The sequence below is a fragment of the Sinocyclocheilus grahami genome, unplaced genomic scaffold (genome assembly GCF_001515645.1).
Source record: "Sinocyclocheilus grahami isolate Dianchi unplaced genomic scaffold, SAMN03320097.WGS_v1.1 scaffold401.1, whole genome shotgun sequence".
Lineage (NCBI taxonomy): Eukaryota > Metazoa > Chordata > Actinopteri > Cypriniformes > Cyprinidae > Sinocyclocheilus > Sinocyclocheilus grahami.
This window is the reverse complement of record NW_015505580.1, coordinates 703,621-719,533: the sequence shown is the minus strand read 5'-3', so window position 1 is coordinate 719,533 and position 15,913 is coordinate 703,621. Positions and strand designations below refer to the sequence as shown.

Sequence of the window (15,913 nt, the reverse complement as noted above, 5' to 3'; positions counted from 1 at the left end):
GGTGAAAGTGGAAGACTCAATCCAACCTTCAAAAAAAGGGGCTGTATTCACTCCAGGTGTGCCGTCCACATCCTCGCAATCTGTTTTGGCAGAAAAATCCATTAGGAGCATTTGGGATGTTTATATTTAAAAGTGATACAATAAAAGCTGTAATCCAATAGTTATTCAGTATTCTTTAACTATGCAATTCCTCACTTTCGCACATAAATTCCTAACAAGAAAAACAGCACTCTAAAACTAGTACTGTATTGATATACAACAAAAAAGCAAATAAGAGAGAGTCTCTCAATTATTACAACAAGACTAAATACTAAGAGCATGTTTTTCACCTTGACTGGGTTGAATCATCAATAAAAGCTCCGACCAGGACAACATTTAACATTTGGAGAGCCTACTTAAGCCTTACAAGACAGCGATGGCTTTCTGTATAAATGGCTTTTCTGTATTCCATAATAAATAGAGGCAACATGACAGAGTTTATGCCAAGGGCAGAAATCTTACCAGCTCTCCAGCTCATTCACTGGCTGTTGACATGAATATTTACTGTGGATTGTACGGTGGTCGAGAAGTGCTAAACAAATCACAATTCTGAAAACAAAATAACAAATTACAAATGCAAATGCAAGTCTAAAAAACAAAATAACAATTCAGAAAACATTATAACAAGTCAGAAAACACAATGACAAATTCAAAAACAAATGAACAAGTCAGAAAACACAACGACTAATCAGACAAACTGGAAGAGGTAGGTATAGTTTGAGACAGCACCATTGGTTTGGGATTACTGACTGCTGACTGGACGAGACATCTGTCAATCAACGTATACAGGAAGAACCGGCCGAAGAACAGCAGAATCGTTGTAGAAAGTTCGGAGATGGTATTAAAGTAGCTCAGTTTAAATGTATTTTATGAATTGCCCTTACTATGGAATAAAAAATATGGAGTTTACATTTACATTTAGTTAAAAGTGACTGAAAAACATCAGGTCCAGTGGCGCAGAAAATGCGCATGTCGTTGACTTTTTGACGCGATCGACCCGGGTTTAAATAGAATCCATTGCTAATACGAGATTTGAAAAGGGAGGAAAAAAAAGTTCTGCAAAAGACAGGATCGAACGCGTCAAAAAGCCAATGCCATGCACTTATCTATCTGTGCCACTGGAGCTGATGATTTACAGCCACTTTTAACTAAATGTAAATAGACACCCCGTATTTGTTATTCCATAGTAAGGGGAATTCATACAATACATTTAAACTGAGCTACTTTAATATCATCTCCGAACTTTCTACCACGACTATGCTGTTCTTCCCTGTATGTTGATTGACAGATGTCTCGTCCAGTCAGCAGTCAGTAATCCCAAACCAATGGCGCTGTCTCCAACTTTACCTACCTCTTCCGGTTTGTCTGATTTGTCGTTGTGTTTTCAGACTTGTTAATTTGTTTTCGGATTTGTCGTTGTGTTTTCTGACTTGTTATTTTGTTTTTGAATTTGTCGTTGTGTTTTCTGACTTGTTATAATGGTTTCTGAATTGTTGTTGTGTTTCTGAATTGTTATTTTGTTTTTAGACTTGCATTTGCGTATGTAATTTATTATTTTGTTTTCAGAATTGTGATTTGTTTTGCACTTCTCGGCCACCGTAGGATTGACTGTTTTTTAACTTGTCTGCTTGGGTTTACAGGCCATCAGTGGTTTACTGTGTAGAGTATCTGCGGTAAAATACTATAGTGCTGATTGTCCATTCTGTGCAGTGTTATGGCTTAATGCAGTGGTTCAGGTATTGCACCCTCAAGAGTAAATATCTCTCTTCTTCACCTTAAGCTGTAAAAGAGACCTGAACAAGCACTTTGCTATTGAATTTCACGTAAATTTGATTGTACAAGAGCACCATGAATGCAGGCTGCCTATCCATCAGGGGAAAAAGCACAGTATCTCAGTGGTTCTCAAACTTTCACTTCAAGAGTAAAACTACATTTGTGGACCACCTAAAATTAAAAATCCCATTGAGCAGTCTTATTTGATGCTCTTTTCACCAATTCTCTCTTAAGCGGTTTATCAATAATTTGCAATAGGTTTCAGTTTTGTTTTTATTTCACTGACACTTAATATTTCATAATATTTCATAATATTAAAATAAAAAACAATATTAATAGTAGTATTAAATAGCACAAACTTATCATGGAATAAAATAATATAATCGATAATGTATTATAGTATTAATTATTTTAGCATTTTTAAACAATTTAATTAATAATATAATATATTCAGTATATAAAATATTTTAAGTTACACACAGTCATACTTTACAGTATATACACTTTTGTTCAAATGTTGGGGGTCGGTGAGGTTTTTTAAAAATATATATTAATTAGTATCTTGTGTTCACCAAGATTATTATTGAAGTTATTTCAAAAACATTAAAGGGTTAGTTCACCCAAAAATGAAATTAGCCCATAAATTACTCACCGTCAAGGCATCCTAGGTGTATATGACTTTCTTCTTTCAGACGAATCCAGTCGGAGTTATATTCAAAATTGTCTTTGATCTTTTAAGCTGTTTGATGGCAGTCAGCGGGTGTTGCAGTGCTTCAGTCCAAAATAACTTAAATAAAGCGCATCCATCCATAATAAAAAGTGTCTCACACGGCTCCTGGGGGTGAACAAAGGCCTCCTGTAGCGAATCGATGCGTTTTTGTAAGAAAAATATCCATATTCTAAACGTAATAATTACTTTAATCTAGCTTGCGCCAACAGTTGTACATTGAAGCAGTTCCGGGGGATTGACGTATAAGGTCAACGTTGCGCATGCGCCGGTGAGTCTCGTGAAAACCAACGTTTGCTAACAGCAGCCAAGTAAGCAAAGTTTCCTTACTTTAACAAAGGAAAACCAGTCTCCTCTTGGCTTATATCGAAATCCTCTGACATTCTTCTTTACAAATCCTTGTTTTGTATTTTTAATTCGTGACCGTTGTTCTGTTTTGATCTCTCCCCTGCGCTTCCGCGTGCGTCACTTCAGAGCGGCGCATGCGCAAAACTGAACTCATACATCATCAGCCAGGAACTGCTTCCGTGTACAACTGTTGGCACAAGCTACATTAACGTGATTATTACGTTTTGAATATGGTTATTTTTCTTACCAAAGTGCATCGATTCGCTACAGGAGGACTTTGTTCACCCCCCGGAGCAGTGTGAGACACTTTTTATTTTGGATGGGCGCTTTTTATTTCACTTCTTTTGGACTGATGCACTGCAACACCCACTGACTGCCATTAAAAAGCTTGAAAGATCAAAGACAATTTTTAATATAACTCAGACTGGATTTGTCTGAAAGAAGAAAGTCATATACACCTAGGATGCCTTGAAGGCGAGTAATTTATGCCAATTTTCATTTTTGGGTGAACTAACCCTTTAATACTGCATTCATTTGATTTGAAAACAGAGTAAAATGGTATTATTGTGATTAGTATTATTCAGTATTGACAGAATTTTAAATAACTGTTTTCTATTTTAATATATTTTAGATGGCAAAATTTTAACCCTCTGGTCTGAGGGGGTTAAAACTGGGCTACAATAAAATGTAAGCAACATGATTGTACATGTTTGTGTTTTTGAGAAAACAACGTTTATGTGTGGTTAGTGAAAAACTAAAATTTTAAAGACACTTTTATGTTATTTTTATGTTTATATTATAAAATTAGATATTCCTGTGATGCAAAGCTGAATTTTCAGCACCATTTCTCCAGTCTTCACTGTCAAAGAATTTCCTTCAGAAATCATTCTAATATTCTGATTAGCTGCTCAAGAAATATTTATTTATAATACTCAGAAATATTTATAAAACTTATCATCATAAATGCCTAAAACAGTTGTGCAGCTCAATGTATATTTTTGTGGAAACCATTATATTTTTTCAGGATTATTGGATGAATAGAAAGTTCAAAAGATCAGCATTTAGAAACATTTTGTAACATAAGCATTTTTGTAACATTTTGTAACCATTTTCATACATTGTATAAATGTCTTTACTGTCGCTTTTATTCAATTTAATGCATCCTTGCTGAAAAAATTTGTTTATTTCTTAAAAAAAAAAAAACACTGTCCAAAACTTTTGAATGGTAGTGTTTATAGGGAGAAAAAAAACTAGATTGGAAGCGCTTTTTAATTTATTTGTGATCCTCTCGTGTAAACTGATACTCTTCACACACTTTCCACAGAGCGCTGTCATTGTCATACACTTTTATATGTGAGAGTGACTCATTGACAAATTTACTTACTGTACAATTCATGTCATGCAGGTTGTGCTGCAGAAATGGACAGACAGCTATCAGATTACACTGTATTTCTACAGTTCACTGACATTAATTATCTTTCACTTCACTAAAGTGACATGTAAATAATGACTTTTATGTTGTTCCTAGAACACATAATTAAACTTGTACGTGACCAGCTGAAGTTTCACTATTGGAGTGTTTGTCCAGGTGGGATAGATGTATTCTTCAGTTTCATAATAAGACTGTCCATGACTAGTTTAATTACAACTCATACTATGTTAAATAATCCAAACCAAAGGGGAACAATAGTGATGGTTTTCAATGAATACAGTGCAATTGTCAAGGGTCCGAGGTTTGATGATAGTATGCTTTAATGACAGGTCTGAGTTAGATTAAATTAGATAAATGTCTCTTGATTTTAAAATGATTTATAATAGTGTTTAATTTTGTACACTTGTTTTGCATGCATAAAATTGAGTCATCAAAAAAGGAAAATTATGATACAAGCTGACAAAGTGGATAAAGGTTTATTACATTAGATTCATATGCAATAATCATCTAGATCATTTTAGGTAACGATGTGGTATCATATCAAATTATTTTTACAATCTAGCTGTAAAAAAAGATTATTGATATATGTTTACAAGACAATACTATTTAAGTTTTTCTCCTTAAAAAATGTAATTTTTAATTCAATAAGAACATACACAAATCTGTATTGCAGGTAGTGACACAACTCTGGAAATGAACCCTTTGCAAAACAGATTTATCACAGACATCTAAACTAACACTTAAATTCTGTGGGAAACATTGATTGGATCAAAACAGGGCTCTTGAATTAGTGATGGTATCTCAGGTTAGGCTAAGGGTGTTAGCGAGTGTTAACCACTGAGGTCATGGCCACTTCTCTCAATGCCCTCTGGCCCTAGAGAGTCCTTTTCCCACATCAAAACCAGCCGCCTGAATTCCTCCACCATGTACCAAAAAGAGCTAATAATGTCCAAATAAATAAATGTGCACAACAGTTTTTTTTAGCAAAGTTTTGATTATTATGATAATTTAGAGGCCTTAGAAATTCTTGCATTAATTACAATACAGCAGGCTTTATAGGGTTAAACAGATACAGAAAGAAACCAGAATAATCAGCTAAAATCAAACTCAAAACTGTTTTTGATTAAAAAAAAAACCCATAAGAACAAGCCCTAAAGCTATTATGCGTAGTGGTGTTTAGATGGCTTTGCATGACCTCTTTACCTTTCACTGGTCACAACCTCCAATATGTATAATGACGGTTAACACCTCACACCACAAGACAGAAATGCCTCTCTCATAGAGGTGTTAGATGTTAGATGATCTTACAAACTATGAATTATAGACAACAGAACACGCCTATCAAACAACAAACAAAAAATAAACACTCGCTTTTGGTTTGGACTGGACTGGCTCTTACTCTGGAATTAACTGGCCTAGAGAATATGTGTTTTAAGAATTGACCGACAATGCTGAAATGATGAGCTGACAGAGTGTAGCCTAATTAAAGGAGCATCACAGTAGATTTAAAAACGAAACGTTTACATGACAAAAGAAGATGGATGCAAACAAACTGTTGTGTTGAGGGATTTTTAGTTTACCTCGTAAATCGCGTGCTATCCGTGTTGGTATGAACAAAGCTGTAAGCTTGTCACAGCTTTTAATCCAAAATAGTTACGTGACTGTCACGTCGATTTCTTTCTGGAAGGGGCGGGTGCTCCAAACTTTGACAAAAAATTGTCAACATCAGATCGCCGAGTGTTTTTTTATTTCTTGCTAGAAAATCACGAGCGCAGAAAACCTTTTCTGCATGTTTTAGTTTCTGATTCACAAAACGGGCTTCCAAACAAAGAAATTGATGGTATAGCTACAGTAGGCGTTCATGCTGCATGATCATCCTTCTGTTCATAGTTCAGAAGTGCATATAGATGTGTAAGATTTTCCGTTTGTAATATTTACAACAGAATCTTCCAATCTTTTCTTCAGATCCGAAATGTCAGGTGAGGCAGTGGTGGTCATAGGTGGTCTAAAGTTGTGCCGTTTGTGCGTTCAGAAATGTGTTGCAGTATTCAGCAGTTTTGATAGTTTCTATTTCTTTTATTTTTACTGGAATGTAATGTCTTTAAAATAATAATTGTTAATAGTTCAAATGTGTTGCAATAAACAGTTCTTTTACTATATTTCTTTATTTCTGTAACAGCTTTTTAAATCCTGGGTCTTGGTCAGTTCTTTTCATCAGATTCCTTCGTCAAATTTCGTGATGCCCGCTTTGCACTCTTCGCACATCTCTTGTGATGGCTCTGTGTAGGACAAAGACTTACATATACTGTAAAAATGAAAATGTGCAGTGCAGTCTTAACTCAATCTTCTATATAATCTGAGCTGTAACCTGTACCTGTCTATAACATATTGTATCCAGGTTCATTCAGTTATATCAAATCATATAGGCCTAATGATTTAAATAAAAACAATTAATTTCTATGTTACCACATGAAGCACATTTTATACCTGTCTAAACATATTTTACAGTGTGTTTACCTCTCAGTATATACACTGAAATCACTAGTGAACTGATTCATAGATGTCACCTATCCAGCTGTGCACCTGAGAGGCTACTGCAGAGAGTTTATTCACTCGTTCATTTAATAAACTGAATAAACAAACTGAGGGACAGCTTTCTCATGGTCAGTATTTTGAGGAGAACAGCACCAATATGGGAATGGGAGGTGATATAGAGGTGATACAGGCACATGGCTGTTTCACACGTCGAAAATGAGTCAATGAGTTAATCTAACAAAAATATTGTTGCAGGGCTAATTTCCTACGTGGAGCCAGTGCAGCTGAAGAGAGAATGTGTGAAAAGTTGACTGGTTAAACTACTGCTGTCTGTGTCAGTGTGTGTGTCTTTGCTCATGTTACAGGGAAGATGTTTGTCTACTTGGGCCACCCCATTCGTCCTATCTGAAGTTTTCTGAGGAAGGGTATGGATCATTCTCTGGTCAGTCAGCGAGACTCTGTCGGACACAATTAGCTACACTCTAATTTCTGAGATATGAGCTGAGTGGTACAGAGGTTTTGTGTTTCTAATTAAAAGGTGGCCTATGCTCCTTAGCATTACCTGTGACAATGTAGGTCTTTGTGTGGAAATGTTAGATTCAAACAACATGATGTGATATGCAAAGATATATAAATATGAGATCAGATAAATCTGTCACACTTTGCATTCTGGCATCCATGTTAGAATATGTTTAATAATATAATATAATATAATATAATATAATATAATATAATATAATATAATATAATATAATATAATATAATATAATATAATATAATATAATATAATATAATATAATAGGTCAGGTTAAACTTGTTTCCCAGGTTTTTTAGCAGCTAATCTAACAATTTAATAAGAATTACAGTAATTATTATGTGCTGGAAGGTGTCTCAATAATCAGGGCATGATATGGCACAATATATACATATACATATACAGGCAATGTGAAAGTACCCTGAATGTGTGTATAATTTGTTTTTGGTTATCATGCTAGCGGGCATCCTTCATGCAGTTTCAAACCCATTAAAATTTATTCTTGTAATGAAACTACTACTGTGATGAAACAATTAACCTTAAACCACATCGTAATTACCAGATAGAGAACATAAACAGTGAGTATAAACAACGGCTTCAACCTTTTAGTCTACACATCTTTAAACTAAAACATGCATGCAAAAAGTGAAAGAGAAAGTGGAACATTTGCTTTGAAAGCATGACTTCCGCATTTACTGAAGAGTTCTATTCTAGTAATGCAGTTCAGCCCTTTTTTGATAAATTACTAATAAATGACCCCTCTAGGTTTAGTGGAAACACACACACTCCCACCTGAAGTGTGTCACTCGCTCAGAACTCTCACACGTGATGCACACCTTCACTCAAATGCTTGAGGGGACGTTATCTTTGTTTTTAACCACTTAATTATTGGTAGATGTGGAATGAACCACAAATGAATCATTAATCTAAACTAGCTTTGAATGCTCTGTTGAACTAATGTACCAAAAACATTATATAGAGGGAGATGAATCACTCTTGTAAAATGAATGGGAGAAACCATGGAAATATAGGAGGAATGACCCTAGCGGAAAATAAATATATGAAATGTTTTATTTCATGTTAAGTATACTAAAAATACATTTACATATTTATGTACTTAATAAAAATACCCTGATATTGTACTCTTAGTATACTAAACTGGTATACGTTTAGTCTTTAGGAAATTATGTTTAAACTTATTTGGCTTGCTGTCCACTGATGAGGAGCTCGATGAAGAGACTTCAATTCAAGCTCTGATATACCCCCACAGAGACTTAATATAGGATGATTACAAAGGGCAAGGTACCTAAGATGAATGTGGAGATTGGGGAGGTGGAGGGATGCTGGAACAGCTGAGACTGGAAAGAAGTAAGCAGCTGCTTATACACTCTGGCTGTTGACTGAAAGATAAAATGGGCTCGCTCCTCCCTAACTTACATTATAGGAACTTCATTTAAAGACCGATATTATTCAAAGATCATACAATTCTCATCTATAGTGACATTAAAACACATTTTAGGTTTAATATTAAGACATGTGCATTGTGTAGTACAAGTACTCCAAATGAAGTTTAATTATAATTTTCATATCAGTAAGTCTTGAGTTATATGCCAGTAAATATGTTCATAGATTTGAACTATACTTAGTATGAAATAAATCTATTTTAAATATATATACCTTTTTTACTAGGGGAATGTCCCACATTTTACTTAAAGTCACATTGAAATGGAAATGTAGTTTTCTAAATGCATGTTGTTGGTCCTATTATAATGATTTGTACATGGATTTCATTCATGCAATTCTATAATAATTTCTTTTTAATTTCAACTCGATCTTCTGGTGAAATGACAGACTTCTCTCTGTGTACTGTATGCAAGATTTCTCCAATCATTTATTCTGATTAAACTACAGCCCTCCATAACTGATCACAAGTTTGCATTCACATCTGCCTCTATCCAATCAACAACTGATAGACTGATCCATTTCACACAGAAGAAAAGATCTGTCACTTCCATTATATTGTGACGTTAAAAAAGCCAGTTGTCTTTCTGATAGTGTTTGTTTTCTACGGTGGCCGAGAGAGCTCAACGCGCTGCAACTTAAGAAAACATATGCAAATTGAAAAAACACCAGCAAATTAAGAAAACATCTTCATTAGTTTGACAACACAGGCGCTGCAAATCCTCACAACACATGCAAATGAAGAAACGCGCTGCAAATAGCACGGACCACAACGGAAATGTTTCAAGGGGACCCAAACAAGTGAAGGACCCGGCTGGGATTTGTTTTGTGCAGTGGCTTTTTAAAAAATTTTCTAAAGAGTTTCTGCTAGTGATTCCTTATTTTTTATTTTATTTTATTTTATTGAATATATAACATTCACAGGGGATACAGTCATGATGTAACCCTTACATCAAAGTCAATATTTTTTCCATCAATACAGTAGTTTTAACAGCTTTCTTATTAAGTGATGAGCAGAGAGATTCATAAAATAATTTCAAATCAATACAAAAAATCCTAAAATTGGGCATACAATTTGTGCAGTGGCTATTGGTCAGTGGAGTTGTCGGTGAACTGAAAGGTGAGGTTTTTTTGTTTATTTTAACACCCTGATTGCATGATTCTTTTAGATATTATTAGATATATTCTCTATAGCAGGGATCCTCAAATCTGGCCCACGAGATCCACCTTCCTGCAGAGTTTAGCTCTAACCCTAATCAAACACACCTGGGCATGCTAATCAATGTCTTCAGGATCATTAGAAAATCACAGGTAGCTGAGTTTAATCAGGGTTGGAGCTAAACTCTGCAGCGCATTGGACCTCCAGGGCAAGATTTGAGGAACCCTGCTCTATAGAATACACGTGTGAAATAAACCAGACCAGCCTGAATATTAGTTTATTAAAAAAATAGTAAATATGATGCTATTGCTGTAAGATTTTATTCATTTGAAATGGTACTAAAACGCAATATTGAAAAAATTGCATCATCTTTTGCTGCAGGACAGCTATTGCGACATCTTTCCAGGAAGATTGAAGGTGAAGTTCGTACAAAGTATACAATGCTGGTACAACCATATATGTTGGTACAATATGCGTCACATGACTAAACATGCGTCACCGTTTTTGAATGCTGTGTTTGCAGTAAATACTACAACGACTCCAGTTAGAGCATCTTCATAAAGCTGGTGACCAAAATGCTGTCTCAGTGTGGACAAAAGACCAAAACATAGAGAAAAGATGTGTTTTCAAAATGTATCCAGATGTAACCTGAGATACAATTTGTGACCCTGGTCCACAAAACCAGTCATAAGGGCCAATTTTTTGAAATTGAGATTTATACATCATCTGAAAGCTAAATAAATAAGCTTTCTATTGATGTATGGTTTAGGATAGGACAATATTTGACAGAGATACAACTATTTGAAAATCAAATCTGCAATCTGAGGGTGCAAAAAATCTAAATACTGAGAAAATTGCCTTTAAAGTTGTCAAAATGAAGTTCTTAGCAATGCATATTGCTCATAAAAAATTTAGTTTTGATATATTTACAGTATAGGAAATTTACAAAATATCTTCATGGAACATGAACTTTATTTAATATCCTGATTTTTGGCATAAAATAAAAATGGATAATTTTGACCCATACAATGTTTTTGTTGGCTATTGCTATAAATATACCCGTGCTACTTATGACTGATTTTGTGGTACAGGGTCAAATTTGTGTCCTAGCACAGCTGAATTATCAAATAACTGATTCCACTCCTCATTGAAATGCAAAGGTACAGTATGAGTAAAAGTGGGTGGCCAGTATCAAAAGGAATGACAGAAATGCATTTCCAGAGGAAGCCACGCAGAGGTCAGCGGGTCGAAGAGAGTGCCACCCGCTTCTCCCTTCTTTGCATGCGAGGAGCTGCGTTGTCACTGTAGATCCAGGCTTGGCGGGGTTCCTGCAGTGGATCTGCTGATAAGACCTGCTCTGACAGAGACTAGATGAACAACCACACCTACTAACACCTGTGATGGCAGATGAGAGCGAGATAAGGGGAGAGATACACCACCACCTGATCATCAGAGAGGGCCGGCTTGCAGTGCTGGTGCCAGATCTGGCCTCCAGGCCTCTGCCTGCTGAGGAATCCGAACCTGTGCTGGATTAATTTACGACCTCCGCGACTTGGAAAGCAAAAGCTCCCACTGCTGTACCAACACGCATTGAGCTCAGTGTGTGGCATGTGATCGTGTGACACTAGAGAACACGTGTGACTCATGCTCTCAAAGCTTTGTTCCCATCTCCAGTAACTCAAAACCTATTGTTGTAAAAAAACAAATTATATCCTCCGGTAAACATATTGACTTCACAGAAAACGTCCACTCAGGGCTTCATAATAAGTCATGTGTGACAGATGGAATATGCATTAAAATGTGTGCACCATTATGCTTTTTGTTTAGTCCGAGTATGTTATTAATATTTTAGTTGTATGCTGTTTTTATATTGTTTTCTTTAATTATTATTCATATTATATTTGAAGGTATATTTTAAGTCAAGTCTTACTTTATGCATCAATAAATGTTTCCAATTATTAAACAATTATTTATTATTTTATATGAATGAATGATAATTTATGAAGTTGTACATGTAATTTATTACTTAATATATCATATTTAATTTAAAAAAGATTAGACAATTATTAAACATAAATAAGAATACAATTTCCGAAAAATCAGAATAGTGCAAAAAACAGTTTACAAGTAAGGCAGTGCTTCCATCCAATGTTATTTTAGTATCATTGTTATTATAGTTTTTATTTATTATTTTATTTTATTTATTATTTTTTTATTTCAATAATGAAAATGTTTTTATGGTTACGTTTTAGTTAACAATAACCCTGTTTCCCTCCCATGCATTCAAGAAAATAAATTCTTTATATAAATCTTAAAATTAAAAGAAAAATGTATTATTATTAACTAAAAAATAAATAAATGAAATGCACATTATGTAAATAATAAACAATGTACTCAAATAGTCTTGTAGAAGCTACAAAATCAAGGAGAAAACGACTTTATTCATTGTACCAACAGACTTTGGCAAATTAGCAATCTTCGCATTTGGAAATGCTTTTTTTTTCTCTGCATTGTCAGGCTGAAACAAATAAATAGCACATTTTTTGCAGATGTACATTGCTGGAATAAAGATACATTGTTTTTCCTAATTAAAAGACACAAGTGTGGTGTGAAATTAATGCATCAGCTACTAAAACATGATTTTCTCCTTTTTAAATAAAGCTTTTCAGTTTCTTAAGTACCTTCAAAAGCATGTTTTAGTTAAATAAATAGAATGATCTCCATTTTTAACATGCACAACTGATGTGGGTGGGAAAAGTATATATACACATGGTTTGAGCTTTCAATGACAGTACCTTACCATTGCACAGACACACACACACACTCGTACTCGTAAACACACACAGGCCGAGGAGACTGGAACACACACGTACACACACTCACACACACTAACATACTTACAAATGCAGATACACTATACATATCTCCCCCTCTAAGCTTTTCTACATCGTCTTTCAGAGGGCTAACCTATCAAAGTGATAAAAATGCAATGCTGAACATAATGAAAAAGAGGAAATTATGAGTCTGAACATCACATTTTTAGCATCTGAACAACACAAGATTTTTTTTTCCATTTTAGTTTTTTTTTTAATGTAATAATCACAAAGATATGGATTCATGCATTATGAGCTTTATGTCTTAATCTTCTGCCTCTTCCGGCAGGAAATCATAAGTTGAGGCTTGATGCTTCAGTGACGTCAAACTGTACATCAATACTCTTTTTTCCACAAGTCGATGAGGATAAGTTGAAATGCGACTTCTGAGTAAGTCATGTACAAACAATCTACAAGTAACTAGAAAAAAATCTCAGCCTCAGGCGCCTGGGCATCCAGAGCTGGCGCTTCACTGCAGAGAAACAAGGACGTAAGTCTTCAAGTTCACTTGTCTTTCCTGTTTGTCTATCTAAGATGTTTCATCTTTGAGCTTTGTTGACGATTCTGTTGTATTTCCTTGATAGGCGGCGTCTGACCAGTGAGCTGCAGCGAAGTGACCCACTTTTGCCTTTCCTTGTCTGTTTAGGTCTTCATGAAGCAAAGTAGGAGCTCTGCATTGAATAGAGTCGGTCGATGGGGTTCCCGACTCTCGCTTGCATTGAGCCCACCTCGGACGAGGCCATGAAACAGTCACTAAGGCTGGTCAATGAAGTGTCGCTGTCAATGTCGTGGAATATCGAGTCATTTCCTGTGATCAGAGAAAAGAGAAAAAAGGGGTCAATACAATGCTCTTTTTTGTCTGAATCTATTGATTTATTAAAAAATACATTAAAAGTAACACACCTATATACAATGACCTAAATACACTCCTTTTGTGATGACCATGTTTTACATTTCTGTTTTAAAATTAATTTTGATATTTTTTGGGGGCAAGTCAAAAGTGATTCAACTGTCCTCATAATTAATAAAAAAGCCTAATTGAAAAAAGAATAAGAAAAAAAGAAATTCTTGAAAAAACTTTGTTAGTTCAGCAATATTATTATTACAACCCCAATTCCAGAGAAGTTGGGACGTTTTGTAAAAATGCAATAAAATCAAGAATCTATGATTTGTTCATTCTCTTTAACTTTTTTTTAAATTGACAAAAGTACAAAGAAAAGATTTCCAAAGTTTTCACTGACCAACAAAATGTATTTTGTAAATACTGTATGAACAAATTTCGATTTTGATGGCTGCAACACATTCCAAAAAAGTTGGGACAGAGGAAAAATAAAAGTGAAAAGGTTATAGAATATCCACTTTAAACTGTTTTGAAACAATGTATCATGTCTGGGCATAAAAGGAGCATCTCAGTCTTTGCAAGCAAAGCTGGATCATGGCTCATCACTTTGTGCCAAATCGAACATATCAAAAATCACCATAATCATCATTTAGGTCTTTCACCAACTACCACACGTACTATTGTGAAAAGATTCAGGGAATCCAGAGAAATCACAGTACACGTAGGGCAAGGCAGATGGCATTGCATAAGAAAGCATCATGCTGCAGTGTTAAATATAGCCACATGGGCTCAGGAGTACTTCAGAAAAATGCTGTCACTTAACAGTCTGCTGCTGCATCAAGAAATGCAACTTGAAACTCTGTAACTCTAGGAGAAAGCTATACATCAATTCTATGCAGTGATGCCGCCGGGTTCTCTAGGCCAGAGCTCATCTCAGATAGTCAAAAAGACAGTGGAAAGGTGTGATGTACTCAGATGGTGTGATGTACTCACATTTCAACTAGGTTTCAACTAGAACTTGTTTCTGGGGAAAATGGATTTCGAGTTCTCAGTCCCAAAGACCAAAGGGACCATTCAGACTTTCATTAGTGACAGAAGCAAAAGCAAACATCTGTCATGGTATATGAGTGCATCAGTGCAAACAGCATGGGTGACTTGCATATGTGTGAAGGTACCATTGACACAGAGGCATATATTGGAGTTGTACAGAGAAATATACTGCTGTCAAGATGATGTATTTTATGGGAAGTCCATGGTTATTAGATCAAGACAATGCCAGCTCTCATTTTGCATGTGCTACAACAGCGTGGTTTTGTAGACTAGTGTTAGACTGGCCTGCCTGCAGTCAAGATCTGACTCCTATTGAAAATGTATGACCAGTCATGAAAAGGAGAATCAGACAACGACAATCACAGACTGCTGAGCATCTGAAGCCTTGTTTCAAGAGAGACTGGACAAAACTTTAACAATTAGTATCCTCAACTCCCAAACAACAAAACAATGTAATTAAAAGGAAAGTTCATGTGACACAGTGTTAAACGTGCCTCTGTCCCAACTTTTTTTTGGAGTGTGTTGCAGCCATCAACATCAAAATTTGTTCATATTTACAAAATACATTTATGTTGGTCAGTAAAAACATTGGAAATGTTTTTTTTGTACTTTTGTCAACTAAATAAAAGTTAAAGAGAATGAACAAATCACAGATTCTTAATGTTATTGCATTTTTACAAAACGTCCCAACTTCTCTGAATTGGGGTTGTATTATTTTAAACATTTAAATATGGTTCAGCCAACATGGAGAAACATATTACTGTTAATTTAATATCACAGAGATACTATTATACAATGCGCTACTATTATACTATACTACTACTATCGATATAGATACAGTATATTCCTATTTCAGTTTTAGCTTTAGTATATAGATGAGAAATGTTGACATAGGTATGTAAAAAAAAAAACATTTCATATTTTATTTTACTTCAAGTAAAATTGTTAACGATTTTAGATTTAGTTTCAGTGTTAGATTTAGTTTACTATAATAACCCTGAAACATACAGTACAGAAAAAAAGAATGTAAAATGGGAAGTGATATCATAGAGAGACCCTTGCAGATTGTCAAGAGTGTGTGTAAAATATAATATTTCATATAATTTAAAATATCAGTGTGTATGTATATATATATATATA

At 34.8% G+C, this 15,913-nt stretch overlaps 1 protein-coding gene across 1 annotated transcript in view; it reads right to left on the bottom strand.

The window, feature by feature from the left end:
- Window positions 1-12,443: 12,443 nt before the first annotated feature.
- lmx1bb (LIM homeobox transcription factor 1, beta b) overlaps window positions 12,444-15,913 on the bottom strand; it is a 73,500-nt gene continuing 70,030 nt past the window's right edge. Inside the window, exon 9 of the mRNA XM_016231886.1 lies at window positions 12,444-13,690. Coding sequence (XP_016087372.1) covers window positions 13,533-13,690 — 158 coding nt within the window. The 3' untranslated portion in view covers window positions 12,444-13,532. The remainder of the gene's footprint in view (window positions 13,691-15,913) is intronic.